The sequence below is a fragment of the Globicephala melas genome, chromosome 15, assembly GCF_963455315.2.
Source record: "Globicephala melas chromosome 15, mGloMel1.2, whole genome shotgun sequence".
In the NCBI taxonomy this organism is placed as follows: Eukaryota; Metazoa; Chordata; class Mammalia; order Artiodactyla; family Delphinidae; genus Globicephala; species Globicephala melas.
In genome coordinates, this window is record NC_083328.1 from 74,257,474 (window position 1) to 74,270,901 (window position 13,428).

The 13,428-nt window shown below is 42.0% G+C and overlaps 1 protein-coding gene across 1 annotated transcript in view; it reads left to right on the top strand.

Annotated features, from left to right (window-relative positions):
* Window positions 1–13,428, top strand: part of ARFGEF2 (ARF guanine nucleotide exchange factor 2) — a 99,142-nt gene that overhangs the window by 23,318 nt on the left and 62,396 nt on the right. Inside the window, exons 5-7 of the mRNA XM_030839009.2 lie at window positions 468–647; window positions 1,007–1,241; window positions 12,463–12,531. Coding sequence (XP_030694869.1) covers window positions 468–647; window positions 1,007–1,241; window positions 12,463–12,531 — 484 coding nt within the window. The remainder of the gene's footprint in view (window positions 1–467; window positions 648–1,006; window positions 1,242–12,462; window positions 12,532–13,428) is intronic.

The window sequence follows — 13,428 nt, forward strand, 5'->3', positions numbered from 1 at the left end:
TTTCAAATCTTAAATCCTGGATGTATTAGCTTTGTGAGGGAGCTCCCTGTTAGCCACACCTTTCCTGAAGCTCCCTTGAAAACCCACCAGGGAACTCCGAAACTGACCCTCCCCCCCATCAAAACATGTATATTTTGTGATTGGCGTAGGTGAGATCAAGTTGGAGCACTTTCCCTCCTGAGACAAGTCTGTATTTTTGGCTTTTTAAAAAGTAAGCTGATAGAAAGCCCACTTCAGCGCAACTTATGTACTTTAAATGACTTGTATTCTATGGAGTTAATAATTGTGTTTAAACTCAAAGCAGTAGGGGGTTGGTTTTTGGTACTAATCATCCAGTTTAGTTTGCAGAGCCATCTTCTTAAACCAAACCAAATTAAAAACAAAGCCAAACCGTGTAGAAAAGTTTGGCTGTGAGGGGATGGGAGGTGGGTGCTCGTGAAGGTGAAGGTTGCGGATTTCTGTTTTAGGCTCTTCTGACTGCAGTGACGTCCCCGCACATTGAAATTCACGAGGGTACTATCCTGCAGACGGTCAGGACATGTTACAATATCTATTTGGCCAGCAAAAATCTCATCAATCAAACCACTGCCAAGGCTACTCTCACTCAGATGCTGAACGTCATTTTCACCCGCATGGAAAACCAAGTGGTGAGCGGTAGCAGTTATCAGCTGCTGGGGGGGCGGGACACCATCCCATGCTGTGAACTGTTTCATGTGTGGCCTCGGTGCTTGGTGAAGATTCATAGCATTTTAAAATCAATCCCTTCCTCCTCTGAGTTCTCTGCACTCTGTTTTTATCCTTGCTTTAAAAAGCAGAGAGAGAATCTAGCATGGGTTTTGAAATTTGCATTCAGAATTTGCTTTGAGTTTGCTGCAGGAATTTATTTCCTTTTTAAAATTCTATCCTTCTGTTTGGAAATTTTTTATGCAACAGGCTGGCGTATTTTCTGTTCCTTATGAAAATGCTGGATCCATTTAGATTGAATCCCTTTTTCGTTGCCTTTCAGTTGCAGGAGGCCAGAGAATTGGAAAAACCAATCCATTCGAAACCCCAGTCCCCTGTGATCCAAGCTGCAGCAGTGTCCCCAAAGTTCAATCGTTTGAAACAGAGCCAGGCACACAGCAAACCAACAACTCCTGAGAAGACAGATTTAACCAATGGTGAACATGGCAGGAGTGGTTCTGGAAAAGTGAGCGCAGAGAATGGAGATGTGCCCAGAGAGAGAGACCCGTCGCTATCAGGTACGGCCCATGCCCTTCCCTGTCCATCCTGTATCCGAGGGGCAGGTGAAAGAGTTGTCTGGAGTCATCGCAGGAGACCTCTGATAGCAGCTCTTCTATTTCTGGGCCTCCCCCTTGACTTCCCTTTCGCTTTTCTCTTATGAAACACAGCCAGTGAGGCATGGTGTCTCAGATCACGTTGTCAGTTGTGCACTTTTCTTTGGATAGTTCCTGGAATGTATTGATATCTAGCCACTGCTACTTGATGTCAACTTCAGTGCCGTGGGTTCACTTTGGAGCATTTGTCTCCCAGGAGTTAATCGTTTGGGTAGTTGATCGTTCAGTGTCTGTTTTATCTCCCAGAGGAGGACAAGGACCTCCTCTGTCTCGTATCCACAGGATCTCCGTGCTTTGCCCACTGCCGGACAGTTAGTTGCTATTTATGGACATCTGTGAAGGGAGCCAGAAGGTGGGTGGGTGGGTGGATTCATAGAGAAACAGATAAACAGGTAGCTTTGTTTTCTTCTTCTGAGACCAAGTACACTATTTGGTTGTGTTTGCTTTTTTAATTGAAAGATATATTCCACACCTGGTGATAGTCTTAAAGTAAGTAAAACATTAGGCATGAAATTTTGGACTGGGTTGTCATATATTTCTGAATGTTTGCATCTCTCTCTGGGCAATTTGTACAAACCAGATCCTAAGTTCATATATTTTTCAAGAATGTACCTTCTTGCCAAGTGATTCTGCCAAATAATTCTTCGCTCTAGCTGACGGCTCTACAGTGAAGTATCTGACCCATCTTTTTTTTTTAATGTTTTTTTTATTGTGGTAAAATTCACATAATATAAAACATACTATTTCAACCATATTTAACTGTACAATTCAGTGACACTAAGCACATTTCACATTGTTGTGCCACTCTCACCATCATCCATCTCCCGAAATTTTCACCTTCCTGAACTGAAGCTCTGTCCCCATTAAACACTGACTCCCCATTCCCCTCCCCACCCCCTGGCCCCTGGCATCCATCAGTGTACTTTCTGACTATGAATTTGACTATTCTAGGTATTTCGTATAAGTGGAATCAAACAGTATTTTTCTGCACCTACTGTATATTGGAACGCATTTTTAAGGTTAACTTAATATATGTCTACAAACAGATTGTGTTGTTTTTCTCCCCGTGCTAGACAGTAGGTTCTCATTAGTTATCTGGTTTATACATGGTAGCGTATATATGTCTGACCTGCCTTTATAATTGGTCTCATATCTTTTTCTGCCCCATTATTGGTAATGACGTCTGTTGATGGTATGTTCGCTACCAGAGAGACCATACTTGAGCAGTTTTTGTTCATCTGTAATTTACCAGTGCTTGGCACAGGTAGGAACAGACCAAGTGTTGTTGCTGGCATGTTGCTCTGTATCAGTTTACCCAAGGCAAGGATCAAAGAAAAAGTTGCCACAAAGAACTACATGTGTGTCTCGTGTGAACACTGTTGCAGGCTACTCAGTCCCACTGTCATGTGTCTTGGAAGGTGCTCAGGAAGTCCTGGCCCACCCTCTGTATGTGTCATCGTCTTTGCCTTATTAACTCTCAGGGCAAGGACCAGGAAGGTTTTTACTGTAACCTTTATCAGACTGTGCTCAATCAATCAATATTAATATTTAAACAGACTGTAGTAAGCATAGCTGTGCAGATGTAAAAGCAAGTCTCTCTGAGCTGTAAGAACGTCCTTCCACTACAGCCCATTTTCCACATGGCAGCCAAAGTGATCTCTTAAAAGCATGAATTAGATCACCACCACCCCTCTGCTTAAAGCCCTCTGATAATTTCCCATCCCGTCCCATTCAGAGTGAAGTCTATGCCTGCCCCATCCCCACGGCTTCCAAGGCCCTGTGTGGCCTGGCCCCACCCACCTCCCTACACCCTTCTTTTACTTCCTTTCCCCTTGTTTGCGATAGTGGTTCTGGTTCTTGAAAGTGTGGTGCTTGCTCTTGGTGCCTTCACACTTACTGTCCCTTCCTTGTCCCCCCCTTTGTCTTCAGGTCTCTCAGTTCTAACTGATCCCTCTCTCTGAAGCTCCCCATCACTCTGTCCCATCATCCTCTTTTATTTTCCTCATAGCATTTTTTTTTCATCCGTTGTAAGGTTGCTTTATTTTCCTTTTAGTCCAGCGGCAGATTTTTTAAATATATATAATTTTATTTATTTATTGGCTGCATTGGGTCTTTTTTTTTTTAACATCTTTATTGGCGTATAATTGCTTTACAATGGTGTGTTAGTTTCTGCTTTATAACAAAGTGAATCCGTTATACATATACATATGTCCCCATATCTCTTCCCTCTTGTGTCTCCCTCCCTCCCACCCTCCCTATCCCACCCCTCTAGATGGTCACAAAGCACCGAGCTGATCTCCCTGTGCTATGCGGCTGCTTCCCACTAGCTATCTATTTTACGTTTGGTAGTGTATGTATGTCCATGCCATTCTCTCACTTTCTCCCAGCTTACCCTTCCCCCTCCCCGTATCCTCAAGTCCATTCTCTAGTAGGTCTGCGTCTTTATTACCATCTTGCCCCTAGGTTCTTCATGAACATTTTTTTTTTTTTAGATTCCATATATATGTGTTAGCATATGGTATTTATTTTTCTCTTTCTGACTTACTTCACTCTATATGACAGACTCTAGGTCCATCCACCTCACTACAAATAACTCAATTTCATTTCTTTTTATGGCTGAGTAATATTCCATTGTATATATGTGCCACATCTTTATCCATCCATCTGTTGATGGACACTTCGGTTGCTTCCATGTCCTGGCTATTGTAAATAGAGCTGCAATGAACATTTTGGTACATGACTCTTTTCGAATTATGGTTTTCTCAAGGTATGTGCCCAGTAGTGGGATTGCTGGGTCGTATGGTAGTTCTATTTTTAGTTTTTTAAGGAACCTCCATACTGTTCTCCATAGTGGCTGTATCAATTTATATCCCCACCAATAGTGCAAGAGGGTTCCCTTTTCTCCACACCCTCTCCAGCATTTATTGTTTGTAGATTTTTTGATGATGGCCATTCTGACCGGTGTGAGATGATATCTCATTGTAGTTTTGATTTGCATTTCTCTAATGATTAATGATGTTGAGCATTCTTTCATGTGTTTGTTGGCCCTCTGTATGTCTTCTTTGGAGAAATGTCTATTTAGGTCTTCTGCCCATTTTTGGATTGGGTTGTTTGTTTTTTTGATATTGAGCTGCATGAGCTGCTTGTAAATTTTGGAGATTAATCCTTGGTCAGTTGCTTCATTTGCAAATATTTTCTCCCATTCTGAGGGTTGTCTTTTCATCTTGTTTATGGTGTCCTTTGCTGTACTGCATTGGGTCTTTGTTGCTGTACGCGGGGAGGGCTACTCTTCATTGTGGTGCATGGGCTTCTCATTGTCGTGGCTTCTCTTGTTGCGGAGCACAGGCTCTAGGTGCGCAGGCTTCAGTAGTTGTGGCACACGGGCTTAGTTGCTCCACAGCATGTGGAATCTTCCTGGACCAGGGCTCCCACCCATGTCCTCTGTATTGACAGGCGGATTCTCAACCACTGCCCCACCAAGGAAGTCCCCCTCATAGCACTTATTACTACCCCAAATCACTGAAGAGTTTGTGTTCACTTGCTCCTGGTCTGAGACCTTGGCCACCCTGTTTACCACAATATTCCCAACGCCTGGTCTGGTGCCCAGCACACATATTCAGTAAATACATTTTTTTAACTTAAAATTCTGTTCTAACAAAGTATGCTTTACACCTAGTATATTGCTGTGGATTTTGTTGCCAGTATGATATACCCCGTGAGGCTTCTCCCAAGAACGTGGGCATCAGATTGCCTGTAGAAATCAGACCCAAACCTGCCAATGGTAGGTCAGAATGGAGGTGCACCGTCACCCTTACAAAGAGTGACTGGCTTCCACTTCTCCAGATGTGGTTCTAAAGAAAGAACGACACATCCAGCTCTCCTGCGGGTTCCATCCTGTGGAATGGCGGTCACGTAGCCACCCCTGGCTAGGCAGTCACTGTGCCAGGAGTGGTGCTTGCTACCTGGGTGCTCCACATACGTTGTCCTGCTTTACTGGGAACCCTTCCTGGGCCTTCTTGGGATAATGTGCCTCCCAGTGAAATATGTGTGGGTAACAATTCACCGACAGACCAGAGCATCTTTTTCCCCTCAGCAGTTTTTCATCCCAAGTTGATAAATCTACAATTTGTCAGTCTTATCGGCCTGAGCAAGAAGTGGATCAGATAGCTCTTTGTAAATTCGCAAAATGAGATTTCTGAGCCTGTGACATGCCAGCTTATGTGAATTTTAGGGCATGGCCAGCAGCCTTCACTTGGAACCTAACCCCATTTGTCCATTCACACCCCTCCGATGGCCCAGCTATTCTCGTCAATTTTTTGAAAAATAGCTTGATTGAAATACAATTCACATTCCATAAGTTCAACCGTTTAAAATGTACAGTTCAGTTCTTTTTAGTGTGGTCACAGAGTTTGCAACAGTCACCACAATCAGTTTTAGAGCATTTTTATCACACCCAGCCCTGTACCCACGAGCCGTCACTTCCCCTTTTCTTCTAAGTTTATTTTTAAGATTCTGACTATTTAACTCCCAGCATTAGACTTTAGCATTTTTACATGTATACAGCTAATATGTAGCTGTTGTAGGTACAGAGTTACCAGTGTGTTCACAGATTTCTTAGCTCACTTTTTTCATCTTGCAACCCATTCTTTAAGGGAAAAACAACCCAACTCTTAGGTACTACAAAATAGAGAAAATGTATCCTCCCTCAGCTAGTGTGGAGGTTCTGATCAGACAGCCTGGGTTCAGATCATAACTGACCACTTAGTAGCTCTGTGACCTTGAGCAAAATCTTTAACCTCTCTGAGCCTCAGTTTCCTCATCTTTAAAATGAGAATACAACTGGTACTTATAGGTTTGTGAGAATTAATGAGAACAGTGTCTGGCACTTAGGGCTCTATAAGTGTTTGTTGTTATTATCTTTCATATAAGTTTCAGCTTAAAAAATGAGTTAGTTTAGAGAAAAAAATTACAAATGTTTCAAATGGTAATCAGACTTGAAGTTAATGGGAACAGTGCAGTAGGATAACGTGAGTCTGTTTTCCATGTTAATGATACCAGATCCTCTGCTTTAGGAATTTTCTTATTTTTGTTGACCAGAAAAAAAAAGGGTCTGGGGAATTCCCTGGCTGTCCAATGGTTATGACTCCACGCTTCCACTACAGGGGGCGTGGGTTCAATCCCTGGTCGGGGAACTAAGATCCCGCATGCTGCACAGTGCTGCCTGGCCAAAAAAAAAAAAAACTAAAATAGCTTTAAACAGACAAACAAAAGTTCTCAGGCTAACTCTTTATCAAAACAACAAAATGTACCCACAGGTCCCCCTTCTTTCTGACTTGTTTTTGACACAGCCTGCTTTACAGGGAGGTTTTGCAGCTCATTGGTTTATAGCATTTTTATTAGCTGTGTAATGGACATTTATTTTGGGACAATAAGTTGTCCAATGTATTTCATACATTTGAGGAACCGTATTGGTGTGTGGCCAGAATGTGACAGCAAACAGCTTTATGCCTTGGTTTTTCCCTTTAGTTTTCTTACGCGTTACCAAATGCTTAGATGCTGGACATCACCAAAGCCTTGTTTCTAGGAAACAGGTGTATGTCATATTTCATTGTCACCACATGCACACACTTGCCCCTTCTAACTCCTGGTCTCCCTTCTCCCACTCTACTTTTTCCCTAGCATGTAGCAGAAAGTATAATTTACTTATTTATTATCCTAGCTAAGATGTAAGTACCATGAGAGTAAGGATCTTTGACTGACTAATTTTTATTTTTTTAATTGAAGTATAACTGACTTACCACCTGATATTAGTTTCAGGTGTACACCATAGTGATTTGATATTTTTAGAGGCGACAAACTGTACACAGTTATCACAATATTATTGACTGTGTATCCTGTGCTGTGCATTACATCCCTGTGACTTATTTATCGTATAAATGGTAGTTCGTGCCTCTTAATCTCCTTCACCTATTTTACCCCATACCCCACCCCCCTCCCCTGTGGCAACCACTAGTCTGTTCTCTGTATCTGTAAGTCTATTTCTGTTTTGTTATATTTGTCCATTTGTTTTGTTTTTTATATTCCACATATAAGTGAAAACATAGAGGATTTGTCTTTTTCTGACTTATTTCACTTAGCATAATACCCTCTAGGTCCATCCATGTTTTCACGAATGGCAAGATTTCCTTCTTTTTTATGGACTAAAGGACTCCTAGCCGAGTCACGCCCCTTCTAAGGAGCCTTCCTGGAAGCCTGTGCCATCCCCGTTACTTAGGCTTGCCCCTCATTGGCTAAAACTGGGTCACATGGCCACCCTTTCTACTAGGAAGGCCAGGAAATGTAGGCACAGCCCCTTCCGAAACAGAAATAGAGCTCTCTGAGGAAGAAGGATCTGAGTTAGGTAACTGGCAGTGCCTGCCTCAGGGGTTGTTGTCTAGCTGGCTAGGGAGGGGGTGGCAGCAAGGTTTTCTCCAGTCAGAACCTAGTCAAGGTGTCTATCTTATTTTACTTGGGGACAGAGTCTGTGAAACAGGTAGGGTCTGTTACCTAATCAGTAACGGCCAGGTGGTGGCCGCTGGACTTCTCCGCAAACCAGCAAAACCAGTGTTTTTTAAGTGTACTCAGAACTTTGCAAGGATTTGATTTGATTTGGTTGTCCCACATTTTCACAGCAGGCTTGAAACTTAAACCCAGCAGCCTTCTTGGTGGTCATTACACCATCCAGGAAAGCCTCTTCTGAGCCCTGCAGGCGGTCATGTCAGCAGGGGAAGCGGCCCAGGGTTCCTGTGTGGAGTCCTGCTGCTTCTGGGCCGCTAGTGGGATTCCTCAGCAACAGCACCCTCTGCAGGAACCTTCCGCAGGAGTCTGGACTTCCTGACTCCCCACCCCTTCCTAGCCTGAGACTATTTTAATTTTGAATGGGTGCTGGTACGGATCCAGCCTGTCAAGGAAGATAGGTTAAACACTCTTATCCCTCAAAAAAATGGTGATCCTGATGCTGTTTAAATGGAAAAACAGCAGTGAAGGAAAGGGAAGATCCATGTTGAAATGGAAATTTTACTTTTCTCTGTAGGAGTGAAAGATAGTGAAGGCTTTAGCTAACTGAAAGTGCTTTCAACATGGCTAGTTGGGAAATTTCAATGTGGACTTAGTCTCCAGGGCCAGGCAGATGGCAGAAACGAGAAAGCTTCTATCACCAGGGCATCGTGAATGTCTTAATGCAATTACGCTCTACACATAAAACACGCAGGCCTAAGAAAAATTAACGTTTGAGTGTTCTTCTTTTCAGGCATCATCTTAAACGCTTTATGTGTTTTATCTTATCCAGTTCTCACAAACCCTGTGAGGTAGGTGCTGTTGTAATCATCCTTGTTTACTGCTGAGGAAACCAAGGCTCGGGGCAGTTACTTAAGTTCCCACATTGGGAAGTGGTAGAGCGGGATCTGAACCAGGCATACTGGCTCCAGAGCCCTCACTCTCAATCACTGTGTTGAGGAACATTTTCTCTCTGAGGTTCTTAAAACACCCTACCCTGTCAGTCTTCCATTTTTACCACTCTTGTCAGAGACATGCTACTAGGCATGTGTTCCTTTCCTACTCTCTGTGCTTGACCTCAAGGAGGATAGACAGTTGGGAGCGGCATGGAATGAGGCAGCAGGACATCTGCAGAGTTCATGCCCTGGCTAAAGGGGACAGCTGCTCCTGGTTCTAGCCGGTTGGGGCCAGTGTTACCAGATATTCTTTTTTTTTCTTTAAATAGAAGTGAGATCTGGATTTTTATGACATGTCTCCCAGTTTTTAAATGTTCACAGCTAATTCAGAAGTTTTAGAAAGCAGTGCATAGGCACAGCAAAGGAAACAATCAACAGAGTGAAAATGCAACCTATGGATTGGGAGAAAATATTTGCAAACTATATATCTGATAAGGGGTTAACATCCAAAATGTCATACAAGAGTAAAAAACCACAAATAAGCCCACTGAGAAATGGGTAAAGGACCTGAATAGACATTTCTCATAAGACATACAAATGGTCAGCAGACATTTAAAAAGGTGCTCAACTTCACTAATAACCAGGAAAATAGAAATCCAAAGCGCAGTGAGATACCACCTCACGTCTGCTAGAATGACTTTCATCAGAAAGAGTTGGAGGCGATGTAGAGAAAAGGGAACCCTTGTACCCCGTTGGTAGGAATGTAAGTTGGTACAGCTGTTACAAAAAACAGTATGGAGGGAAAAAAGAACAGTATGGAGGTTCCTCAAAAAATTAAAAATAGAAATATTTTATGATCCAGCAATTCTGTTTCTGAGTATGTAGCCAAAGGAAATGAAATCAGGATCTTGAAGAGATAATCTACACTCCTATGTTCATTGCAGCATTATTCACGATAACCAAGATATGGAAACAACGTAAGTGCCCATCAACAGATGAATGGAAAAAGAAGATGTGGTTATATACATACAGTGAAATCTTATTCAGCCTTAAAAAAGGATATCCCACCAGTTGTAACAACATGGATGGACCTGGAGGGCATTATACTAAGTGAAAGAAACCAGTCACAAAAAAGACAAATACTGCATGATTCCATTTATATGAGGTGTACCTAGAGTAGTCAGATTCATAGAGATAGTGTAGAAAGGTGGCTGGGGAAATGGGGAGATGTTTGTCAGGGGTACAAAGTTTCAGTTATGCAACATGGATAAGTTCTGGAGATCTAATGTACAACTGTGTGACCAGAGTTAACAGTACTGTGCTATACACTTGAAATTTGCTGAGTGTAGATCTTAAGTGTTTTCATCAGAAAAAAAAAAAAGGAAAAAAATAAGGTAACTATGTGAGGTGATGAATATGTTAATTGTCTTGTTTGTAGTGTTTATTTCACAGTGTATGCATATATCAAATCATCAAGTCATACACCTTAGATATATATAATTCTTGTCACTTATAGCTCACTAAAGTTTGGGGGTGGGGGGAAGCAGGGTATAGGCTAAACAGTGCGTATCTGCAGACCAGATGTACCCGGCAGCCACCACTTCCCAGCCTCTGATTTAACTCATCAAGCCTGCAGCTCCTCTGATGAAATGTATGCATCAGGCTGATATTTCTTGGGTGTTGAATGTGTACAAGGGACTAACAGATTAGAAACTGTCATCATAATTCTGTTAAATCATAGCATAAGAGAATGTTGGAACTAGAAAGGAACTTGGAAATATCTAGCCATTTGTTTACCAAATCATGGCGTAGATGAGATCTTAGACGGCTCATAGGTGAATGGTTTTTATTTTAACAGTTGTATGTTTATTTTAACTCGCATTCAGAAAGTATGATTAGCGTGTGAAGCCTGTGATTTTGTGAATGTTAGTTACTGTTTAAGGTGAGTTAAAGAGCACTGTTAAATATGTATGTATGTACCAAAATATCTACAAGTCCTTTCCTTAGTACCATTCCTTCAAATAAAGTAATTTGGTACCCCCCCCCAAAAAAAGTGCATGTAAATATGTGTGTAATAAATATAATAGTATAAGTGGTGCACGAAAATGGCAAAAATTGTGAAGGCTGTGTGAGAATGACTGAAGTATGAGTAACACTGATGTAGACTAAATCATCTTATTTAGATGAAAAAACAGGTTTAGAAGATTTTGCCTGTGGCTGCGGACTTTTCTAACTTCCATTCAAGTTCTTTTTTGCCCTCTAAGAAAAGCATATAACATCAGTATTTTCCACATAAAGTTACTTACCCATTTAAATAATTATGATGGTTTTATTTGTCAATTAGCCCTCAGTAAAGCTGGGTGGTGGAGAATAAATAAATAGTTATGGTGAGTATCGACTGAAAAAAAATGCACAGTTGAGAATAAAAGTTGAGAATTATGTTTTATTGGTGGACAAACCTGAGGACTTAAGCCAGGACACAGCCTCTCTGCAGGCCTGCTCCGAAGAGGTCAGGGAGGAGCCAGGGTATAGAGGAGTTTTTGCAACAAAGACCAGGTAGTCGGAACTTCAAAATATTACTGTTAATTAAAGAAAACCAGATATCTCAAGTTAATGAATTGAGTACTTTTCTGTGTATGGGAAGATGCAAGAGTCTGGGCTCATTGAAGTCATTCCTTTGATGTGCACCTTAACTATCTGGGGCCAGTATACTGTGCTTTCCCATCCTGAGTCCCCTTAGGGTGCACCCTTTGGAGGTGGCTGCAGTGGCTGAGGGCGTGGTGTCATTTGTCTCCATCCTGAGTTCCCCCGGGGCTTACCGTAGGGGGCGACTCTGGTGGCTTGTTGGCTGCAACATCTTTTGTTTACTGATATGATATGTGGGGCACCATTCTTCTTTCACACGAGTTAAGTGCTCAGTGAAAATACTTGGTGCTGCTTCTGCAGGATCTAGTGGACCAAGCACAGAACTCATAAAAATAGTGGCCTGATTGAAAATCCTCGTTAAGGAAGAATTTAAAGGGTTATTTTGGTTTTGTTTATTTAACATGATGGTCTTTTTGTCAGTGATGTTTTATAAATCAGTAATATTTGCTTCCAAAGGTCTAGTCAAGTGCTGTTTACTAGTTCTCCCAGAACTAGTTTTCTACAAAAACAACTGGTACCAAACCTCTTCCACTTAAACAGTTAACATTTTATAGAATAATTCAATTTAAAATTCAGTAAATTCTCAACTGTCACATTAGAAATCTCATGCTAAGTTCTGGGCTTACAGTGTGGGAAAACAAAGCAGCAGAAGGCATGTCATTTACCAGGGCTCTGTGGTACACGAGGTGAAGGGACAAGATGAAGCTGCTTCTTCTGTTCTGCCAGGAACTATAGCTGGATACAGTCCAGCTCCTGTCTCCAAGCCGGGGTGGTAGAGAGGGCCCTGGGCCAGCAGCTGTGACTCAGGAAGGAAGAATGTATAAGACAGCGAGGTCTTAGTGTTCCACAGAGGGAAAACCGAGTCATAGCAGATGCTGCCTCTGAGTTTCCAGATTTCCTGGGACACAATCAGATTTGGCTTTGGAGAGGGCTTATTTGTACCCTTGCCTTCCAACTGCGACTCGTAATCTCCTTCTCCACCTTCCTTAGTTTTCCCTGGAAATGCCCACACGTATGTGTTTGCATTTGTGTATTTGGTGTATGTGTAGGGATCGAAGATGGAGCTCAGGAAGTGGTGAAGGAGATCTTAGAAGATGTGGTCACGTCTGCAGTTAAAGGTAAGAACCAAGACCCCAGCCTTTCCTCCTACTCGTTCCTTCATAGAAGTCCCCAGCCAGGTATTTTAGTGCCCACCCCCAGTAAACTCATGGAAACTGAGTCTGCCCCTGTCTGCCCACCTTTCATATGGAATTCAGAAATTACTTGTCGTTAGTGATTGGCGTTATTCTCACTCGGGTTGGGTTCAAGAAGCACAGTCTGACAATGTTAAGAGTTGGGTGCTCCACATGGAGATGCAGAGGGCCACTCCTGTATACAGCCAGGTTTTTCCAGAAGTGGACGGGGAGCCCTGAGGTGGTGAATTTTCCTGGCCAGCCATTGATGTATCCAGGGGACCATCCCCACGTCAGCAGGTATCAGATGCACAGGGAGGCTTTGTTCATTTTGTTAGACTTCATTCTTAACTCCCTCAGTTTTTGGTGTAGTTTCAGTGGAATTAACCTTGTATAGCTCGGAATGATTATCAGATGATTTTTCCTTTGTTTTTACCCAAAATTTCAGGTCAGTGGTTATGTGCTGAACACTCAGCTCCAGTGCCAATAAACCACTAATGGATTGAAAAGTCAATAAATTAGTGGGTTGCAATCAGCGTTTTCTAAATGGAAGAGAATAAAATGAAAATAGATGCAAGCTGAATGTGACTCATATAGTAATGTTAAGCATTGTTTCATGAAACATGTTTCAGTGATTTATTTATGTGCACATGTGTATAACTGGGTCATGACTGTTAAAATGTATTTCTTAGTGAGGGTCATGGTCAAAGAAGTTTGACCCACTGCTCTAAGCCCTATCCTTTTATTAATTTAGGGTACCACCAAACTATATTCATAGATTTCATTATTTAACTTTTTATAGAAATGTCTTTAAAATAATACCTTTAGATTTTTTTTTTCCTG